Here is a 20,499-nt window from a genome sequence, read left to right on the forward strand (position 1 = left end):
TGTGTCAGAATGCAAGGACAGGAGCCAGAGGGCATGAAAACTCCAGGACCATATGGTTCTGGGCTTAAGGCAGCTCTGGACAACATGGCAAGAGTCTGTAAATTTCACGTGCATGCAGTGTTATTGACCATGACTCCATTAATCCCCTGACGTGGCTTCTCTCTGACCTGCTACCACTTGGCTCCCTTCTCTTACTTATATCTTCTCTTCTCTCTCTCTTTTTTTTTTTTAAGTTTATTTATTTTTGAGAGTGAGCAAACAAGCATGAGCAGGGGAGGGGCTGAGAGAGAAGGAGAGAGAGTCCCAAGTAGGCTCCCTGCTGTCAGCACAGAGCCTGATGTAGGGCGGAAACTCACAAACCATGAGATCACTACCTGAGCTGAAATCAAGAGTTGGACACTTAACTGACTGAGCCACCCAGGCGCCCCACTTTCCTTTTCTTCTGGCCTAGGCTTGTAGGTGGCCTGGCACGGTCACAGACCTGCTGTTCCTGGAAACCACTCAGTGGAGATTCTCACCTCTTCTGGGTTCTTAGCTCAATCCCCATAAAAGGAAGAGAGAGAAGAACTGATGGCTCCAGATTTTCTTTTCTAGCTGGGTCCCTGCCCCTGGCCACACTGTGGACTGCTTACCTCTGGGTCAGGAGTCACATGATATAAGCCCGTTGGTGGCCGAGGCTGGAGGGCAAGGCACCTGCATGAACCACATCTCTGGGGAAGATGCAGAAAATACCTGGAGGAGGGGCCCTGAAGCTGGTCTTGATGTCCAAGAAGGGCTTAAAGACAGATGGGAAGGTGGGGTGGGACGCCCCAGATGGAAAACAGTAAAGGAAATTCAGTTAGGCTAGAAAACAAACCCTGAGGGAGAAGCGCCTGCGGAAGGGAGGCTGAGGCCGGATCACAGGTTGGTATGTGCCGCGTAAGGGGACGGGGGTTCATTCCAGGGCAACGGTGGGGTGGGTGGGAACGGAGCAGTGTGAAATAACTGCAGCTCTGCCCCCAGAAGATTTCTCTGGCAGCTCCGTGCAAGGTGTACTAGGAGGGACACACAAAGGGGGGACGTCTGGTTAGTCTCGGGTCCAGCTCCAATCCTAACTCCCAGACTAGAGCAAGAGCACCTGGTGGGGGCCACTGCATGGTTCAAGTGGAGAATGACCAGGACTTGAGTCGGTGCAGTGGCTGTGGCCACACCAGTGAGCAACGTGTGGGCAGCAGAGAGGATGCGAGTATGCGCAAGCACAGACATCGTGTGCCATCACTCAGGGCATGAGGCCCCGGCTCGCTGTACGCCTATTTGACTCATGGAGCACAAGAAGGGGAGATGAAGGTCATACACAACGTGGGGAGAAGGGGACTCCTTACAGATGGCGTGTAACACGGGTGCTGAGACCCTTCAAGAGCCCCCTCCCAGTCACCAGAGAGCAGATCAGGTCTCAGGGCTGGCAGTGACAGTGAGGAGCGAGGCTGGCAGTGACAGGGGGTCTGGTGGCCACAGTGGGGTAAAGTGTGGCCACGGCAACAGACCCTGTGGGCTCCAGAGTGAGCCCTCGTCACAAAACACCTTGCTCAGGGTAGTGTCGCTCCCAGGGAGAGAGGGACCGAGAAGGGGTCACATGTGTGAGTGTGACGGATGTCAAAGGTGCCTGCAAAGGACAAGAGGAGAGGTCCACCACGAGAACTGTAGGGTGAAAGAAGTGTGCATGGAGGGGTCGGGTGCAGAGAGCCTGCTCGCGGGGACATGTGTCCAGACACTACAATCTCAGCCCCTTCTGACCAATACTCACCTTCCAGGGAACTGCACGGCCACCGAGGCTCAGGGGCCTGGGGACTGCCCAGCTCTGAGTCTAAGCATTTGGGGACTTTATTCCAAGTACAACGGGAAAACCACTGAGGAGCGGAAGCTAGGCAACTTGCTTAGTCCAGCAGTGCAAAGACTGGAGTTGGGTTGCCGAGAGCAGGAAGGTGACAGCCAATTAAAAACCTGCTGCAGCTCTCCAGCGGGGAAATGGAGTCTTGGATTCATGTGGTGGTGACCCAGTTGGAGGGCGCAGCTATGCCGAGAACCACGCTGTGAGGACAGGGTTTGGCTTGACCGCTTAAGTACCACGTTTGTACCATCTGTGGAGATGGAAGGTTAGACACATCCAGAGTCCATGTGCACAGGTTAAGTCTGGGACTATTAGACATCCAAGTGGAGATGTCAAATATGCAGCCAGTTCTGGGCCTCCATCTCAGCGAGTCTGGGCGGGGGGTGAGAGATCGGGAGTTATCCAAATCTAGACAGCATTAAAGCATGGGCCCATGAGACCTTGTAGGGAGGGTACTGGGAAGGAGAAACGTAGGCGCAGACAGCCCCTGGAGTGTCCAGAGAAGTGACCAAGAGGAGAAAGAAAATCAAGGCATGATGTTATGGAAGACAGGAAGAGTTTCAACAAAGAGTGACCGGTCCTCCTTGTTGGATGTGGTGGAGACATCCAGGGAAACGCACAGAGATGTGTCCTCGTGTGTCCTTGGGCCGGGCCACACAGGGCTCATAAGAGACTCTGACACAGCAGTCTGAGTAGAGCAATGAGGCAGGAGAGCAGTTTGCAGTGTGCGGAACAGGGAAAGGGAGGTGAGGAAGCAGGAAGGAAGGGTGTGCAGACGCCCTTCCAGAAGACGGCAGAGACCCAGGGCGGTGGTGAGAGACAGGCATGGTCACGGAAGCCTTAGAGAGGCACAACTTTAACGTCTGCCCACCACCGACGAGAGCACGGTGAGGGAAAACTTCTGGAAGCCCTAAGGAAGAGAAGGGATGAGGTACTGAGCACACACAGAAGGAGCCGCACGTAATGGAACACGGACACTCCTAGCGCAGCAAGGACCGTGAGCGAGTCTGTGACTTTGCTGGGGGTGCGGAGGGGGTGGTGGTGAGGGTTCTCAGCTTCAAAGTGAAGCATGCAGAGATGTGAGGAGAGGAATACAGGGGATGGGCGTGTGAGTGAACACACAGGAAGCCAGCAGGTAGGGAAGTGCGTATGAAAATTGTCTTGGAGACACTGAGAACAAATGACTAGGAAGTGGCCCCAGGGCTGATGCCCATTTGAGGTCTGTGGTTGTGAACCGGATGTGCAAGCACCCGGCACAACCACCGGTGAGGTTTCCTCCAGCCACGTGCAGCCGTGGCCACAAGTGGCTCAGGTCAACCAGGGCCAGGGTTCCTTGGTCAAGGATGGCAGAGGGGAGGGGAGGGGGGCGGCTCTGCAAGGGCAGGAGACCTGCTAGGGCCACAGTTCGTAGGCCTGGCAGAGAGGCAATCCTGTGGGTAAGGATGCGGTGGGTCAAGACCCTGGAGCCCTCAGGGGTGTGCGAACCGCTGTCACAGGGGGAGGGGAGGGAGTGTGGGGGCTGGACTCGGAGGGGTGCATCTGCTGGAATGATGGCCTAAGGCAGGACTGCAGCAGTGGGTGACCGACGTGGGACAGAAAAGCACACTCCCACCAGGGCGCACATCTATAGGGATGTGGGTGACTGAGGTGGGGCAAAGGGGAGCACCCCTGGGGTGCTAGAGCAGCCGGGACACCAGGGGGCATCCACCATATGGAAGCTCACATTCCCAGGAAAGAATTCTGGGAGCATCGTGAACCTGGGATCGGGGAGCTAATACCTTTGGTCCAGGAGGAAAGCTGACCCAGACACTGGCAGTGGTCCAGCTGGCCTCTAGGGATCCACAGGGATGGGAGGAGGAAGAAGACAAGGCCAGCCCCCACCTGAGAAGGCTGCAGGGAAGGCTCTGACTCAGGGACATTTCAGAACAGGAAGGGGGGCAGTGCTTGGAGAAGAGGGGGAAGGGCGTTCGCTGCAGCCATATTGGTGCTCAGAGGACACAGGGAGAGAGAGAGGGAGGGAGAGAGAGAGAGAGAGAGAGAGAGAGAGAGAGAGAGAATCCCAAACAGGCTCTGCACTGTTAGCATAGAGCCCGATGCAGGGCTCGAACTCACGAACTGTGAGATCATGACCTGAGCTGAAATCAAAAGTCGGATGCTTAACCAACTGAGCCACCCTGGTGCCCCTCCCCTCTGTCTATCAAGGCCCACTGGCAGGTCCACACCGCAGAGGCCCAGCAGCCTGGCTACTTGAGAACTTTCTCCCAAAAGGTAAATTGAAGGACCAACGTCTGAGGAAAAGGATGGGCAATTCACAGAAAGCAGAAGAAAACTGGAACAAGGAATGAGAACAGCTAGTAAGAGAGGAAATGAAGACTAACTCTGAGGAAAAGGTAGGGGAGGGGCCAGTTAAGAGGAAGAGCAGGTGATGAAAATTATGGTGGCTGCAGCCTTTTGAACAATGTATAACATATGGTAGGTGGTCAGTTTTTTTTTTCTTAGAGTACAGACTGTCCAAATATATTTCTCTGAGGAACACCATAATCAATTAGCTACTACCAAAGATCCCTGTGGGTTAAATTTTTTTTAAAAGTTTATTTATTTTCAGAGAAAGTGAGAGAGCAGGGGAGGGGCAGAGAGAGGGAGAGAGAGCATCTCATGCTGGCTCCACACTGTTAGTGCAGAGCCTGGCACGGGCCTTGAACTCATCAACAGGAGGATCATGACCTGAGCTAAAATCGAGAGTCGGACGCTTAACCAACTGAGCCACCCAGGTGCCTCAATAGCCAGTTTTTTTTAATTACAAAATCAAAACATGCAAGGTTGAGAAAAAAAAAAAAACGGGTCTTTAAAAAAATTTATTTAAATCTAAGTTAGTTAACATATAGTGTTCGACTGGTTTTAGGAGTAGAATTTAGTGATTCATCACTTATACCACTTACCCAGTGCTCATCCCAACAAGTGCCCTCCTTAATGCCTGACCCCCATTTAGCACCCCCCAACTACCTCCCCCCCCACCCCAGAACTGTCAGTGTATTCTTTGTATTTAAGAGTCTCTTGGGCACCTGGGTGGCTCAGTCGGTTAAGTGTCTGACTTCAGCTCAGGTCATGATCTTGGGGCTCCTGAGTTCGAGCCCTGCATCAGGCTCTGCTGACAGCTCAGAGCCTGGGGCCTGCTTCAGATTCTGTCTCCCTCACTCTCTCTGCTCCTCCCGTGGTCATACTGTGTTTCTCCCTCTCTCTCTCTCTCTCTCTCAAAAATAAACATTAAAATGAGTCATTTACGGTTTGTCTCCCTCTCTGTGAAAAAATGGATCTTAGGGCATATCTAAGAAGAAAACAATATATAGCTGTTGTGACAAGTTGGTGGCACTCCCCATTTCATTGCTCTGTACCAGTCCCCTGCCGCATGGGCACAGGGCACAGCAACAGCCCTGATGACAAGAAGCAGAGTCCCAACCTGCCTGGGTCTGAGGAGCTGGCAGGCTGAGTGTGTGCCCATCTTCAGGAAATGAAAGTAGGTATCAAACTCCACGGCTTGCAGAAGTCAGGTTCAGGGGATTCGTAGTTTCTGTTTGATTTCTGAGAGTCAGCTTTAACTTATATTCAGAAATCCTCATCTACAGACATAATCTCAGCGTAAATGGGTGAGCACAGCCTGTCCGTATCCAGGACACCAATTACAACCATTCATCTCTTGCTATCGTTTTCCACTGGGCTACATTCTGATAAAGACCAAAACTGTGATAAAGAGCAGTCTTTATCAAAATGTAGTCCAGCCAAAATGATAGCAAGACACTAAATATTCATCTCTCAGCAAAGAATATGAGAAGGTAGTGTAATCATTCCCTCATTTCCAGAAAACCAAGGTCACACCCCCATGTTCACTGCAGCCTCTTTCACAAGAGCCAAGACGTGGAAACAACCTAAATGTCCACCAATGGATCAACGGACCCAGAAGAGGTGATCTACAGTGGAATGTTATTCAGTCATAAAAAATAAAGAAATCCTGCCGTTTGTGACAACATGAGGGCATTACACTAAGTGACATAAGCCAGACAGAGAAAGACTGCATGGTCTCCCTTCTACGTGGCATCTAAAACACCTGAACTCATAGAAACAGAATGGATTGGTGGTTGTCAGAGGGGGTTGGGGAGATATGGGGGAAGGGTCTCAAAAGGTACAAATTTCCAGTTATAAGATAAAGAAGTCCTGGGGATGTCATATTTGAAAGTTGCTGAGAGAGTAGAACTTAGAAGTTCTCATTACAAGAAAAAAAAATTTGTAGCTACGCGTGGTGACGGGTGTTGACCAGGCTTACAGTGTTAATCATTTTGCAACATACACAGAATTGGAATTATCAGGCTGTAGGCCTAAAAGGAATATAGCCTTATATGCTATTTATAATGACTGCACGCTCACTTCTACAGGGTCTCCACAGCTACCCAGGAAGGAATAAATGAGTTCACTTCATCTGCAAATGGCACAGGAATGTGGTTCGGTAGAGAATTTGTATTAAAACGAAGTACGTAAAAAAATTAATCTGATGGAACATTAAGAGCCAGGAAATAGCGCTCGCTGGCCCATAGCTTAGAGGAAAGGTTTTGGTACAGATAAATATGTTTGACATAAGCGTTCTTTTTTCTTCCCATTTCTAACCCCACCACCAACTCAGGGAAACCCCTCTCAAGTCTTTTATGCTAGTGTCTCTGCACGAGATGTTAGACCTGCAAGAAAGGTCACATGTATATACATCACTGCGCGCTCAGACAGGGTAAGAAAGTGAGGGACAAGATAGAGAAAAAGACCACACTTGAAGGCGATGCGCGCTTCTTTGTTTGTTTTTTAAGGGGGGGATTCCTTTTTATTGTGTTAAAAAACACATGCCATTTATTTGACCATCTTAACCATTTTTAAGGGTATAGTTTAGGAGTGTGAAGATCATTATTGTGCAACAGATCTCTAGATCCTTCCGCTGTGTCCCGGTGAATATTTATGAACCTTTGCTCAGGGACGCTCAGGTGGGGTCCTGGGCTCTGAGCCCATGAGGTGAATATTCTCAGCTTTGGAGAAGAAAGAGAGATGTAGTATGCACAGAGTGATGAAGCCTCTTTTTTTCTCCCACACAATGAAAGGCTGCCCCTAAAACGAACAAGATCCCAGCCAGGGGATCGTTGAACCGAAGTTCAAGTGTGTTTGTGCGCTCACACGGACAACATACATTGTGTCCAGCTCTGGGTAAAATCTCTCTCATCACCACAGGTCAAGAAGCCGTCATACAAGAGGATTTTAGTGGCTGGCCCCAAAGTTCGTCGCTTTTCTTTTTCAATATTCAACATACCTTGGAATCCTGAGACTATCTGGACGACGTCTTCATATACCATTAGCGTCGCGGATCGTTCTGGAAGCAGGCCCAGGCTCAGTGAAGAAAATACTACAGAAATAAAAATGGACATAAGGGAATTCTGATATTTAAATCAAAATGCCCACTCCAATTTTGGGGTACTCTGCATTCTTTGTATTCTGATTTCAAATCAGTCAACAATATTGATTTTGAGTATAGGGTCATAATAAAAATTACACACTTGGTTTCTGCTCCTGGTTCCTGACACAGAGCACCTAAGTCCCTTGCAATTTCTTGGGTGGTAGGAGCATCTTTGGTTTTAAGGAGGCAACTCGGTGGGCTCCTGGATGGGGGGCCGGTCACCAGAAAGACCAAGCTGTAAACAGAAGCTTGGTACTTTCAGCCCCTCCCCTCGATCCTCTAGGGAGAGGAGAGGGGCTAGAGATTAAGTTCATAATAGGGTTTGGGGAGTTTTCTGGTTGGTGAATGCATCTACGTGCCAGGAGGGTGGCACAGCTCAACTCCATGGGGACAGAAGATGCCAGCCATGCACAAGACCCTTCTGGATCTCGTCTGTCTACCTCTTCATCTGGCAGCTCCTCTGTGTCCTTTATGATACATTGGCAAATGTAAATAAATGTTTCCCTGAGTCCTGTGAGCCACTATAGCAAATAACTGAACCCAAAGGGCTTGTAGGCACCCCTGATTCACAGTTGGTTATGAGAAGCACAGGTGATACCCCGAGAGCTGTGTCTGAAGCAGGGGGGCAGGGGACAGTCTTGTGGGACTGCGCCCTTAACCTGTGGGGTCTGTGCTAGCTCTTGGTAGTTAAGGTTAGAACTGAACTGAATTGTAGGACAGACACCCAGTTGGGGTCCAGAGAGTTGGAGAATTGGTTGGTTTGAGAAAAAGTACCATTCATTTGGTATCAGAGTGTTGTGAGGAGAGAGAACGGGAACTATTTTTTTTCATTTAAGTCTGATTAGCAAGAGACTTTCCAATTGCCATGGGAATACAATTTCTCATATAATAACTGCTTAGGCTGCAACAGTCAACTAGTTTTTATTCACTAGAAGTTGTTAGTCAAGATTCTGAATCTCTTCACATATATATTAAAATTCATTTATTTATTTTGAGAGACATAGAATGGGGGATGGACAGAGAGAGAGAGAGAGAGAGAATCCCAAGCAGGTTCGATGCTGTCAGTGCACAACCTGATGCAGGGCTTGAACTCACAAACCATGAGATCATGACCTGAGCTGAAGTCAGATGCTTAACTGACTGAGCCACCCAGGCACTCCTTCATATTAGGGATATATTGAACTACACATTATATGAATGTAAAATATATAAAGTTAGGTATTAACATTAAAAAAGGACCTAAAAAATATGTGCTTAGGTTAACATACGTCACGTGGTAGAAGTATATGTCCCCCTATCCTGGAAACTAATAAGGTGAGAGAATTTGTGCTATTTTGAAAATTCTTGCTTAAGGACCTGGGCTTCCAACTACAAAATTCACAAACATGAACAAACAGGTCAGAAATTACTCTAAGTGCTTTAATTTTGGTAATTTATTTAAATTGCAAACAACCCTATGAAATAGATATTTTTCTTTAAATTTTTTTTAAAAATTTAATGTTTATTGATTTTTGAGAGACACAGCACAAGTGGGGAAGGGGCAGAGAGAGGGGGAGACCTAGAATCTGAAGAAGGTTCTAGGCTCCAAGCTGTCAGCACAGAGCCTGACACAGGGCTTGAACTCATGAACCATGGGATCATGACGTGAGCCTAAGTCAGACACTGAACCAACTGAGCCATCCAGGTGCTCCTCTGAAATAGGTATTAACTTGTTCATTTGACAGGTAAAGAAACAGGCTTATAGATAAGGACTCAACTTGTCCAAAATCCTACAGCTGATAACTACTGAATGCAGGACTTGAACTCTGGAGTCTGTCCTCAAATGCTATGTGCCACAGACTCAAATTCAGAGACCCCCTGGACATCATCCCAACCAAATTTAAAGATGAGGAATGCAAGGTCTAGAGAGATAAAGTGACTTTCTGGGAAATTATCAGGGACCAAAAATATCAAGTGCTAAGAACATCCATTAATTACTTAAAACCACTGCTCTTAATAGTGCCAGCAGGGATCAGTGAGCTGACCCTCTGCAACAGATCAGTGCTGGGGGTAGTCTGTGCCTGGAAGGCTCTACATTTCAAGAGAACTGGGACACACAAGTAGCTGCATGACGAGGGGAAGGTGGCTCGTGCCATGAGCAACAATAACAATGCACCTTGGGGGGCCCCTTGGTGGCTCAGTCCACGAGCGTCCAACTTCAGGTCATGATCTCAAGGTTCGTGAGTTCGAGTCCCACGTCGGGCTCTGTGCTGACAGCTTCAGATCCTCTGTCCCTCTCTCTCTGCTCCTCCCCCACTCACACTCTCTCTCAAGAATAAATAAAACGTTAAAAAAAAAGAATGCATCTGGGTGCTGTGGAAACAATCTGGTGACTTCTCAAAATATCACAGAGTTACCATATGATGCAGTAATTCCACTTGTAGGCATAGACTCAAGAGAACTGAGAATATATGTTCACATAAGAACTTACATGTGAATGTTCATGGCAGCCAACAAGTGGGAACACCCCCAGGTCCACCAACCAATGAACAGGATCAACAAAATGTGGTCCATCCATATAATGGAACATCATTCATCCATGAAAAGGAAGAATGTACTGATTCAGGCTACACCATGGATGGACCATGAAAACATTATATGACATGAAAGATGGCCGACATGGGGCACCTGGGGGGCCTCGCTGGTTGAGCGTCCCGTCTCTTGATTTCAGTTCAGGTCATGTTCTCACGGTTCAGGGATCAAGCTCTGTGTTGTGCTTTGTGCTGACCGTGTAGACCCTGATTGGGATTCTGGCTCTCCCTCTCTCTGCCCCTCCCCTACTTGTGCGTGTTCTCTTTCTCTCAAAATAAATAAACATTAAAAAAAAAAGAAAGAAAGATGCCCGACACAAAAGGCTACATAGAGTAGAGTTACATTTATCTGCCATGTTCAGAACAGGCCAATCATAGAGACAAAGAGAAGGGCAGTGGTTACCAGGGTCTGGGCGGAGTGGGTAACCGTGAGTCGACTGTAATGGGTCTGGGTTTTTTTCCAGGGGTACACAAAATATTCTGGGATTAGTCTGTGGTGATGGTTGTATCATCTTGTGAACTGGACACTTCAAAATGGTGAACTTCGGGGAGCCTGGGTGGCTCAGTTGGTTGAGTATCCGGCTTCAGTTCAGGTCATGATCTCACGGTTTGTGTGATTGAGCCCTGCGTCAGGCTCTGTGCTGACAGCTCAGAGCCTAGGGCCTGTTTCAGATTCTGTGTCTCCCTCTATCTGACCCTCCCATGCTTGTGCCATCTCTCTCTGTCTCTCAAAAATAAATAAAAAACAGAAAAAAATAAAATAAAAAACCCCCAAATGGTGAATTTAATGATATGTGAATTATAATCTAAAATACAAAAACAACAAAAAATGTAAGAAATAAAACAATTCATCTTAGGGATTCAAAGTTGGGAGAAAAATCCACACCAGGTTAGGGTATGGAGGATCAGGGACCGCATGTGAGCCAGGACTAAAGTGGGGGGCCTTAATTTGGATAAACCCTTCATAACCACTTCAAAGGTACACCTGACTTTAACAATGACGCCCTCAGTCAATGGCACTGGGTACCTAATGGCCTGGAAGAAAGGGTCATTGTCACAATGCTGCCTGCACAGGCCACCCTGCCCCACTGGAGAGTTCACAGGCATCCTGAGTGGTTTGTCCCGGGCCCTGGAAAGCTCCGTGCTGACTGGGTGTGGGACGCTGGGCTCTGAAATCACCTGTGATCAGTCTCTCGAGATGTGTGTGACCAATCACGGGGTGTTCTGTAAACACTTCCAACCTAAAACATTGGATACTTCCATAATAAGGCATCTGCTCCAGTGAACTTTCTCAAACTTATTTTCTATAGGACAGAAAAATGGTCTCTTGTAACTGAGTGTGCTGCGTTTGAAGACAGACACCACAGGGGCACAGGGAGGAAGGGAGTGGCCACCTCAAATCGACCGAGTGCCCCAGAGGGTAGGAGGCGGCAGAGAGACTCTTGGACTCCCATCATAAAGGAGACACTGACTGATGTCTGGGGGTTCTTATCATACCAGGTAGATGTTTGGTTTTTGGGAAATAGAGAGAAAGGAACACCTAACTCGACTTGGGAGAGTCAGGAAGACTTCATGGAGCAGAAAACAGCCAGGCTGGGCGCTGAAGACATAAGACGAACTTGCCAAGAAAACGTCAGTAAAGGAATAACAGTGCGGACAAACAGAGCGGGCAAAATGTCAGATTCACAAGAGAGTTAACACACTGTCTACGCGTCTAGACAATGAGATGAGTAAGGGAGAAGCAGCCAGGGGAGGAGGGTCTAAACTTTATCCCGAGGACATCAAATTGACATAATTACATATATATATATATAAAATTATATATCATATATAATATATATAAACAATTATTTTTAATTTTAATGTTTATTTATTTGAGAGAGACACACAGAGCATGAGCAGGGGAGGGGCAGAGAGAGAGGGAGACACAGAACCTGAAGCAGGCTCCAGGCTCCCAGCTGTCAGCACAGAGCCCAACACGGGACCTGAACCCATGAACCAAAAGATCATGACCTGAGCCAAAGTTGGAAGCTTAAGTGACCTGGCCACCCAGTCGCCCCTGCATGTACAAATTTTTAAGACACGAATGCTTGGTAATATAAGCAGGTGGTTTGAGGGGGCAAATGGACCAGGTCTGCGGAATGGTGAAGCAATGGCTATGGAGATGGAAATAATCAAGATGTGGGCATACAGTCTTTAGTGGACGGACCGCGTTTTATACAGCTGAATTTGTTTCACCTGTTTGCTCTCCTTATGCTGGGCTTCCCTCCTCCAATCTACAGCTCCTTCCTTGAAAGGACAAAACCAACACATTCTCCAGGAACCATTGTCAAGGACGAGAAAAGAAATCTATTCTAAAATCTCTAGAGGGTGCACATGCAAACAATGCCATGTGTGCATGTGTAGCAAAGAAAGCATTTTTTAGTTTCAAATTTTCATCACATTTGAGGAGAGGCTCCCAACTTTTCTCTATTCCTTGTCCGTTATCTGCAATACTGACAGTATTATCTTTTTACATTTAAAAATTTATTTATTTATTTATTTATTTATTATGATTTGAGAGAGACAGAGAGAAAATAACCAAAGACATAGTGGGTCCTTGAAAGTTACCTAGTCTAATTAATACAGTTTTAGAAATAAGGAATGTGGGCTGGGAAAGTCATGATGGGCCCCAGATGTGAGGCAGCTGGAGATGGGCAGGACAGGAACCCGTGTGTCTTGATACCTAGTTTCAATCTTTTCCAATTAAAACACATTATTCCCATTATTTCACTCATTTAAGAATATGGAGATTATGGAAGTGGTTGCTTTTTCTCCAATAATCATATTAACAAAGTTAAAACAAATGCAATTAAAGTATGATCATATTAACAAAGTCAAAACAAATGTAATTGAAGTACAGTGAATATTCATTATTTGTGGATTTGGGATTTGCAAATGTACCCAGTTGTTAAAATTTATTTGTGACCCCCAAATCAATCCTCATGATGCTTTCTTATGTTTTTTAAATTTTTAATGTTTTTTTATGTGTATTGATTTTTGAGAGACAACTTGAACAGGCAAGAGGCAGAGAGAGAGGGAGACAGAGGATCTGAAGTGGGCTCTGCATTGAAGGAGAGCCCGATGTAGGGCTCGAACTCACAAACCATGTTATCAAGACCTGAGCCGAAGTTGGAGGCTTAACTGACTGAGCCACCCAGGTGCCCCCACATGATGCTTTCTATGTGCAAGTAAGGGGGGTCCAAAATCTGAGTCTTGGAGGCACACATTCCCAGCTGAGGTTGGACAAGGCGACGCTCACTTTTTCCTTTCAGCTCTCATACTGTAAGGGTCCTCTGGCGATCTATTTAGTGCCAAGTTTTTCACATTCCTGGGCTTTTTTTCAGGATTTTGCCATTTAACGTGGCCCCCGGGCAGAGCGCTGACGTGCTGTCTAGGGTTCCTAACTGTAGGAAGGCCGGGAGGTGCCCATGGGAAAAATATATGTTAGGTAAGCTTTGTTCAAGCATGAGTTACGGAGCTGTTGGCCAGGAGTTCCATGTTTATGAACCAAGAGTATATATTAAATAACACGTCTTTAAACACCCCCAAACACACATAAACCGAGGTGATGCATTGCTTGGCTGGTGAAAACGTTATGACAGGAGGCTCACAGGACCCTCACTCTGAATTCCCCCTAGAGGCAGTGGCTCAGTATCGACTAACCCCAGTGCCCATGGGGACTTTATAGAACCAACGGCTGTTAGTTGTGCAGCCTTTCTCCCAGCAAAGGTGGAATGGTGGTGCCTGGACACCATCTACTCTTCCTAGTGGTTTCCCGGCATGAAAAATGGAGGGGGTCAAACATTTTCTTCATATACCATCCAGTCAAAATCATCTTCCTGTTTTGTGGGCCTCCTCTGGGTTCTGTCCCAGGCCTGCCCCCCATGCTTTCTTTGTGAGTTCATGGTTCTGACCTCAACGATGCTAGTGACCCCCAAGCCACACCTCTACCTCTAAACCTCATGAGCGCCCTCAAATCATTTCAAACTACAGGCTGAACACCCTTGTGTCCAAGAGGCAGCCCAAATCGAATCTCCCCTGCTCTAAACTCATCAACTAGGACTCCAGCACTCCTTCTTTCCCTGCATTTCCCCACCCCCACTAGCACCTGCATCCATGTCTGCCTGAGCCCCAAGCCAGGCGAGAGGATGCACAGGGGAGTGGGAGAGAGAAGGGGGCTTCTTTGAACTTACTGCGGCGATGGAGTCAACTTTAGGGAACTGTGGAGCGCTGGGTCTCTCAACCCCACTGCCCATCTGTTCTACCTGCTCCGTCACCAGCTAGAAACACGAGATCCAACTTACAGTTCTTCTGTTTTGGCCTTTCCTTTAACTCTCTCCCATCTGTTCCCAGAGGCTTTCTGCATTTTGCCTGCTAAATATTTCTCAGGTTTATCCCCTCTTCTCTGAGATTTTTCTAAATGATCCCTCCCCTCAGTTGTATCTATATCAAATCTGCTTTCCATAGCTCACAAAGAGGTGTAGTGACCACTTTTATCTGTAAGTATCCAGGGGTGGGGGTGGGGAGTGACTTGTTAAAATGCAGACTTCCGGATCAATGTCCCCAGACGGAATGGGTGAGTCCTGGAACCTGTGTGCTTTGTACAGCATCTTCTGATACTAACATCTATCCACCCTTCAGACTCAGCTCCCCTCCTACCCCCTCCCGGAAGTCTTCATTCCCTCACCTATGGTGACCAGTCCTCCCCCAGCATCGCCTACGCACATGGACGCACAAACATTTCCCTAATTAAAAAAAATTTTTTTAATTTATTTTTGAGAGAAAGAGAGACAGCACGAGCAGGGGAGGGTCAGAGAGAGAGGGAGACACAGAATCCGAAGCAGGCTCCAGGCTCTGAGCTAGCTGTTGGCACAGAGCCTGACGTGGGGCTTGAACCCACGATCCGTTTGATCATGACCTGAGCTGAAGCCGGATGCTTAATCGACTGAGCCACCCAGGTGCCCCACAAACATCTCCTTAGACGGGACTGGCTTCCGTGACTGACTACACAACTCCCAAAAGATGTTACAAACTCCACAGGGGCAAGTTCTGTGTCTCCAGATCTGTATTCTCAGTGGCCAGGGAAGTTCCAGGGCACATAGTGGATACTTAATAAATGTAAACTGAACTACAGAGAACTCTGTGAATGAGGGTAGATGCCAGGGCTCTATGAAACAGGCACAGCCACACTTGCTATACCATGTGTCGTCAGAGGCACTGGGGACCCTGACGGAGTGTGTCCAGTAATGTGGTAGCACAGAGATGAGCACATTGGTATTCTGACAGCCACCATGCTATTTCTTGAGCCCCTACTGTGTTTTAGGCCCTGTAAGGTAATTTACGTTTGTTAACTGCTTTAAAAAATTTTTTTAACGTCTTTATTTATTATTGAGAGAGAGAGACAGAACATGAGCTGGGGAGGAACAGAGAGAGGGAGAGACATGGAATCTGAAGGAAGCTCCAGGCTCTGAGCTGTCAGCCCAGACCCCAACGCAGGGTTCCAACTCACAAACTGTGAGATCATGACCTGAGCCGAAGTCAGATACTTAACTGACTGAGCCACCCAGGCGCCCCTGTTAACTGTTTTTTAAAAAATTTTGGGGGCACCTGGGTGGCTTAGTTGGTTAAGCATCCGGCTTCAGCTCAGGTCATGATCTCACGGATCGTGGGTTCGAACCCCAAGTCAGGCTCTGTGCTGACGGCTAGCTCAGAGCCTGGAGCCTACTTTGGATTCTGTGTCTCCTTCTCTCTCTGACCCTCCCCTTCTCATGCTGTCTCTCTCTGTCTCTCAAAAATAAATTAAAAAAAACATTAAAAAATTTTTTTAAATTTATTTTTGAGATTGAGAGGGCCAGTGGGGGTGGGGCAGACAGAGAGGGAGACAGGATCCAAAGCATCTGTGAACACAGCAGAGAGCCCAATGCAGGGCTTGAACTCATGAACTGTGAGATCATGACCTGAGCCAAAGTGGGATGCTCAACTGCCTGAGCTGCCCCAGTGCCCCTGTTAATTGCTTTTTAATCTGAATGACTCTACTAGGTGGTATTCGCTGCATTTTGCAGAGTCTGGCAATGAAGGCAGAGGGCTCAAGCACAGACTGGGCACCAGAGCCAGGTTAGCTGGTTGGTTTCCAAACGCTAGCCCTCAGCCGCTCCTTGTCCCCACCTTATCTTGGTGCCAACAGATCATGTGGACCAGGCAGTAGCTGGAGCCTGAGGTGAGGGGACAGAGAGGGGACCATGTCCAACTCCCCCACCTACCCTGTCCAGAGCTCAGTCTGTGTCCAGCATTATCCTTGCCCCTTGTGGGAGACCAATGGTTTGAAGTGGTGAATAGTAATGGAATACTATGACTTATAATAACAAATATATGTCTGGTCTTGGTCATGCTTCTGGATTGGAGCTCCTAAACCTGCAGAATTTCATAAGTGATAAGAGCCATGAAGGTGACTTCTGTGATCATGACATGTCCCTTTCAATGCAGGGTTAGCTAATGAGGTGACTTTGGAAAGCCCCTAGATAAGCTAAGGGTAGGGGGCTGGTTGAGGAGAATCAATCACGTGATGAAGGGCTCGAACTATCAGCCCCTCCCCTTTGGCCATGGGGAGGGCAGAGTAGCTGGAGGTGCCATTGATCACCAGTGGCCAATGCGTTGCTCAGTCCTGACTATGTAGTGAAGCCTTCATACAAACCCAGTGGGATGGGTTCAGAGAGCTTCCAGCTTGGTGTACCCAGGGGGCGCTGGGAGGTGAGACGGCATGGGAACTCTGGGCCCTTCCTACATACTTTGCGCATATCATCTCCTCCATCTGGATATTCTTTTAATAGCTTTTATAATAAACCAGTGATCTCATAAGTTAACTGTGTTAAAACAAAACAAAACAAAACAAAAACCATGAAAAAACCCCACAGATCCAAAATGGCATCACTCAGGCCAAGTCACCAAACTGGTACTTAATACCTAACCTGCCTGCAGTTTCAATGTCCCCCAGAAATTCAGTTCTAACTGGGTCAGCCAGGTATTTTTGGGTCAGCATCCGTGAGGTAATCTGTCACATGGACCCCCTCCATTCCCCCTCAAGAGAAGATGAGGTGACCCACCTACTATGCTCCCCTGGTCTTCCCCCTATGAAAAATGACCTAGCCTGAAACAATGCTTTCTTACTCTTTGCTAATAACTCTTCCCTCTCCCCTCCCTATAAAAACCTTCCCTTTTTGTGCAACTCCTTGAAGCTCCCTTCTACCTCCTGGATGGATGCTGCCTGGCCGACGCATCACTTAATAAAGCCAAACAGACCTTCAAATGTACTTGGCTGACTTTTGTCTTTTAACAACTGTTTTCTCTGAGTTCGGTGAGCCACTCCAGCCAATGAGTGGAACTGAGGAGGGGGTGGGGAACCTCTGATCTATATATGTCAGAAGCACAGGACGATGTGGGACTTGTGACTGGCGTCTGAAGTGAGGGAGTCACGTGGGGCTGAGCCCTTAACTGTGGGATCCGATGCTCTCTCCAGGTAGAGTGTCAGAACTGGGCTCAACGGTAGGATGCCCAGCAGGTGCCCGAGAATCTGAGAACTGCTTGATGTATGGAAAAAACCCCACTGGGCTGTGAGCAGAAGTGCCGGAAGTGAGCAAGAGCATTGAGGAACCACGGAGGCGTGTGTTTTCGCTTAGCAGGTGAGGAGGGGAAAGGAGAAACCCCATCACTCCCTGCCTCTCTGGCCAGCGTGGCTCTTGGGCCCATGAAGCAGGAGGAAACTCCCTTCCAGAACACTGTCCCAGTCAACAAGGTACCGCACAGGACGCTGGGGAAATGGGGAGAAACTCTACAGTTTTTGATTCCGTTGTGTATGTAAACTGAGGGAGAGCCCCCACCTCCATACAAGACCCTACTTTTCCTTCCCATGAGAGGACCCAAACAGTCAAGCAGAGACTAAACCCCTATTTTCTTTTTTTGGCAGTAGAGGGCGATGATTATCTTTCTTTTCTTTTCTTTTTAAAATATAATTTATCATCAAGTTGGTTAACATACAGTGTGTACAGTGTGCTCTTGGTTTTTGGGGGTAGACTCCCGTGATTCATCGCTTAGATACAATGCCCAGCGCTCATCCCAACAAGTGCCCTCCTCAATGCCCATCCCCCATTTCCCCCTCTCCCCTGCCCCCCATCAACCCTCAGTTTGTTCTCGATATTTAGGAGTCTCTTACGTAAACCCCTATTTTAAAAATCGCTTGTGCGCCTGACTCCAGCACGAGCCTGTCCCATGTGCCACGTTCCGTGGCAAGGTGGGGCCAGCCTTACCAGGTAATCGGACTGGCTTCCACGGGGCAGAGTTTGGCACGTAGGCGTGCTTCGTGGCAGTGACGATCAGCTGACTGCCCAGCTTATACTGGAACTTGATGAAGGCGACGCCATCGGTGCCCGACGTGCCAGAGGCAATGGAGACCTGGCTGGTGAAAATCTCGGTGAGCGCATCTGGGATGGGCTGGTGGGTGCTGGCGTCACTCACGTGGACCTTCAGCGTAACCTCTGGAGTAGGAAAAGGCAACAAAGAACAACTATTACCCGGGCCACCTCCACAGCCACCCTGCCCTCACTGCTGAGAGTGGAGGGGGCTGTGCTAGGAAAATCTAGATCTACATTCAAAATATGAATCCTCATAACCGGGAACATTTTCTCGTTGGAGATCCTTTTTACCTTCCATGATTTCCTTCCCCCACCCCCCAAACCAATGCATGTCACGGCCTGCCTTCCGCTTTCCTCCTTCCTGCTCACACCAACAAATCATGGAGAGAAAAGCCCTATCCCTTTAAGACACTGCGTGACAAACACAATACTCTTTTATCCCTCCCAGCGTTTCTGGCAAACAGGGCTCTAACAGTGCTGCGGCTGCTACTGAAGGACTCTGGGCTCTGAGAGAGTTGCACCCAGAGACTTCAACAGTCCTGCTGAACGTGGACGGGAGCCGGCCAGGATCGCCGTGCTGGTGGTCATGAAGGCCAGATGGAGAAGCACCCCAAAGTGTCTGAAAAAGGAGGGCCTGAAGAATGGGAAAGGAGCAGCTTACAGGAAGGAAAAAAAAAAGTAAACATTTGGAAAGATAGAGGAGCTTGAGTTAGCAACAGAAGCAAACCCAGATCATGAATGTGGGGGGTATACGGACCCAGGTGCATGTTAAAAACCTAAAATGGAGCGAATGTTTTTCATTCATTCATGCAAGAGAGGTTTCTTGAGCTGTGACTCTGGGCCTAGAACTGTGAGTAATTGTGCAAGTTACGGTGCTGAAGACAAGTGCATAGACAGGCAGGAGCTAGTCTGGTGCAGGCACGAAGCGGGGCACTGATGGAACAGCATATGCCAAGGCTCAGAGGCAAGAGAAAACCATGCTTCCTGGAGAAACACGAATAGGTTCTGCAAGATGACAGACAGTGTGAGGGGCATGAAGCCCAGTGAGAGTTTAGTCTGGAGAGGCGAGTAGGGGCCAGACCCCTTAGGGCTTCAGAAGGGACCGAAAAGGCTCCTTCTTGACCCCAAGGGCAATGGGAAGTCATAGAGGTTTTTAAACGGGAGGAGAGATTAAATTTTGTACAGAAACATCAGGCTCTGGGTCAAGGGCGGAGCAGGGAAGAGGGAAGACTGGAGACTGGGCATGCGGTTAGGAGGCCCCTGCAATAAATAACCCAAGAAGACGGGAGGTGGGGCAGATTGCACATCACGGTGGACGTGAATGACAGGACACCAGCACGGGCTCCAGCGCACTCAGAGGTGTCTCCTGCTCTAGGAATCCCTCTATGCCCGACGTGTAAGGAGTGGCTGGTGCTCAGTGACAGAAGTCCACTGAGCCACACACAGCCCCTCCCTGCCACACACTTTGAGCTGCCTCAGATCGGAAGCCTTGGGGTAAAGAGCTGGGGGCAGGGACGGGCAAGGACTCTCCAGGTGGCCAGGGAGGCTCCCATGTGCAGAACCACCGTGGTCCGCCTCAGTGGAATTCAGGCCACCGTGGGGGAGGGAGGCGTCTCTGGGCTGGCCCTGTGGGAACTGCCCTCCGGGCCATACACTCCACTCCATGCAGCCTCACTGCAACTCCCACGCCAGGTGTGACTCAGCTCCACCCAGTTCTGGCCATGGGGCCTCACGCAAGGTACTTAATCTCACCAGGTCTATTTCCCCTGCTACAAAGTGGAGGTGAGAACAATACATATGTCAACATAGGTGGGCAGAGGCATTCAGCGTGATGCCTGATGGAGCAAGTGTAAACACAATGGTCACCAAGACGTTATTCCCATCACTGTGCATCTGGTGGGGGCCGGGCAGGGGCACAGAGAAGGGATCTGGAGGGGAGAAAGGGATAAAACAAAGTTTGGGGATGAGGCATCTCTCTCAGGGGGTGATAACCTTATATCCAAAGTCCCCCACCTCTGCCATGGCAACCACACTGAGAACATCTATTGGTTCAAGGACCTCCGCCTTGGTAACTTGCCACAATCTCACGATACCAAAGCAACCTTCTGAATTTTGCACATTTCAGTCAATCAC

The 20,499-nt window shown here is 48.5% G+C and overlaps 1 protein-coding gene across 1 annotated transcript in view; it reads right to left on the minus strand.

Moving 5' to 3' along the window:
- The window catches only part of FAM171A1 (family with sequence similarity 171 member A1), a 92,385-nt gene that overhangs the window by 43,686 nt on the left and 28,200 nt on the right, over positions 1-20,499 (minus strand). The window contains exons 2-3 of the mRNA XM_029955575.1: positions 18,262-18,518; positions 7,206-7,298 (exon numbers count right to left, since the gene is read on the minus strand). Coding sequence (XP_029811435.1) covers positions 7,206-7,298; positions 18,262-18,518 — 350 coding nt within the window. The remainder of the gene's footprint in view (positions 1-7,205; positions 7,299-18,261; positions 18,519-20,499) is intronic.

This window comes from Suricata suricatta, chromosome 10, assembly GCF_006229205.1.
Source record: "Suricata suricatta isolate VVHF042 chromosome 10, meerkat_22Aug2017_6uvM2_HiC, whole genome shotgun sequence".
In the NCBI taxonomy this organism is placed as follows: domain Eukaryota; kingdom Metazoa; phylum Chordata; class Mammalia; order Carnivora; family Herpestidae; genus Suricata; species Suricata suricatta.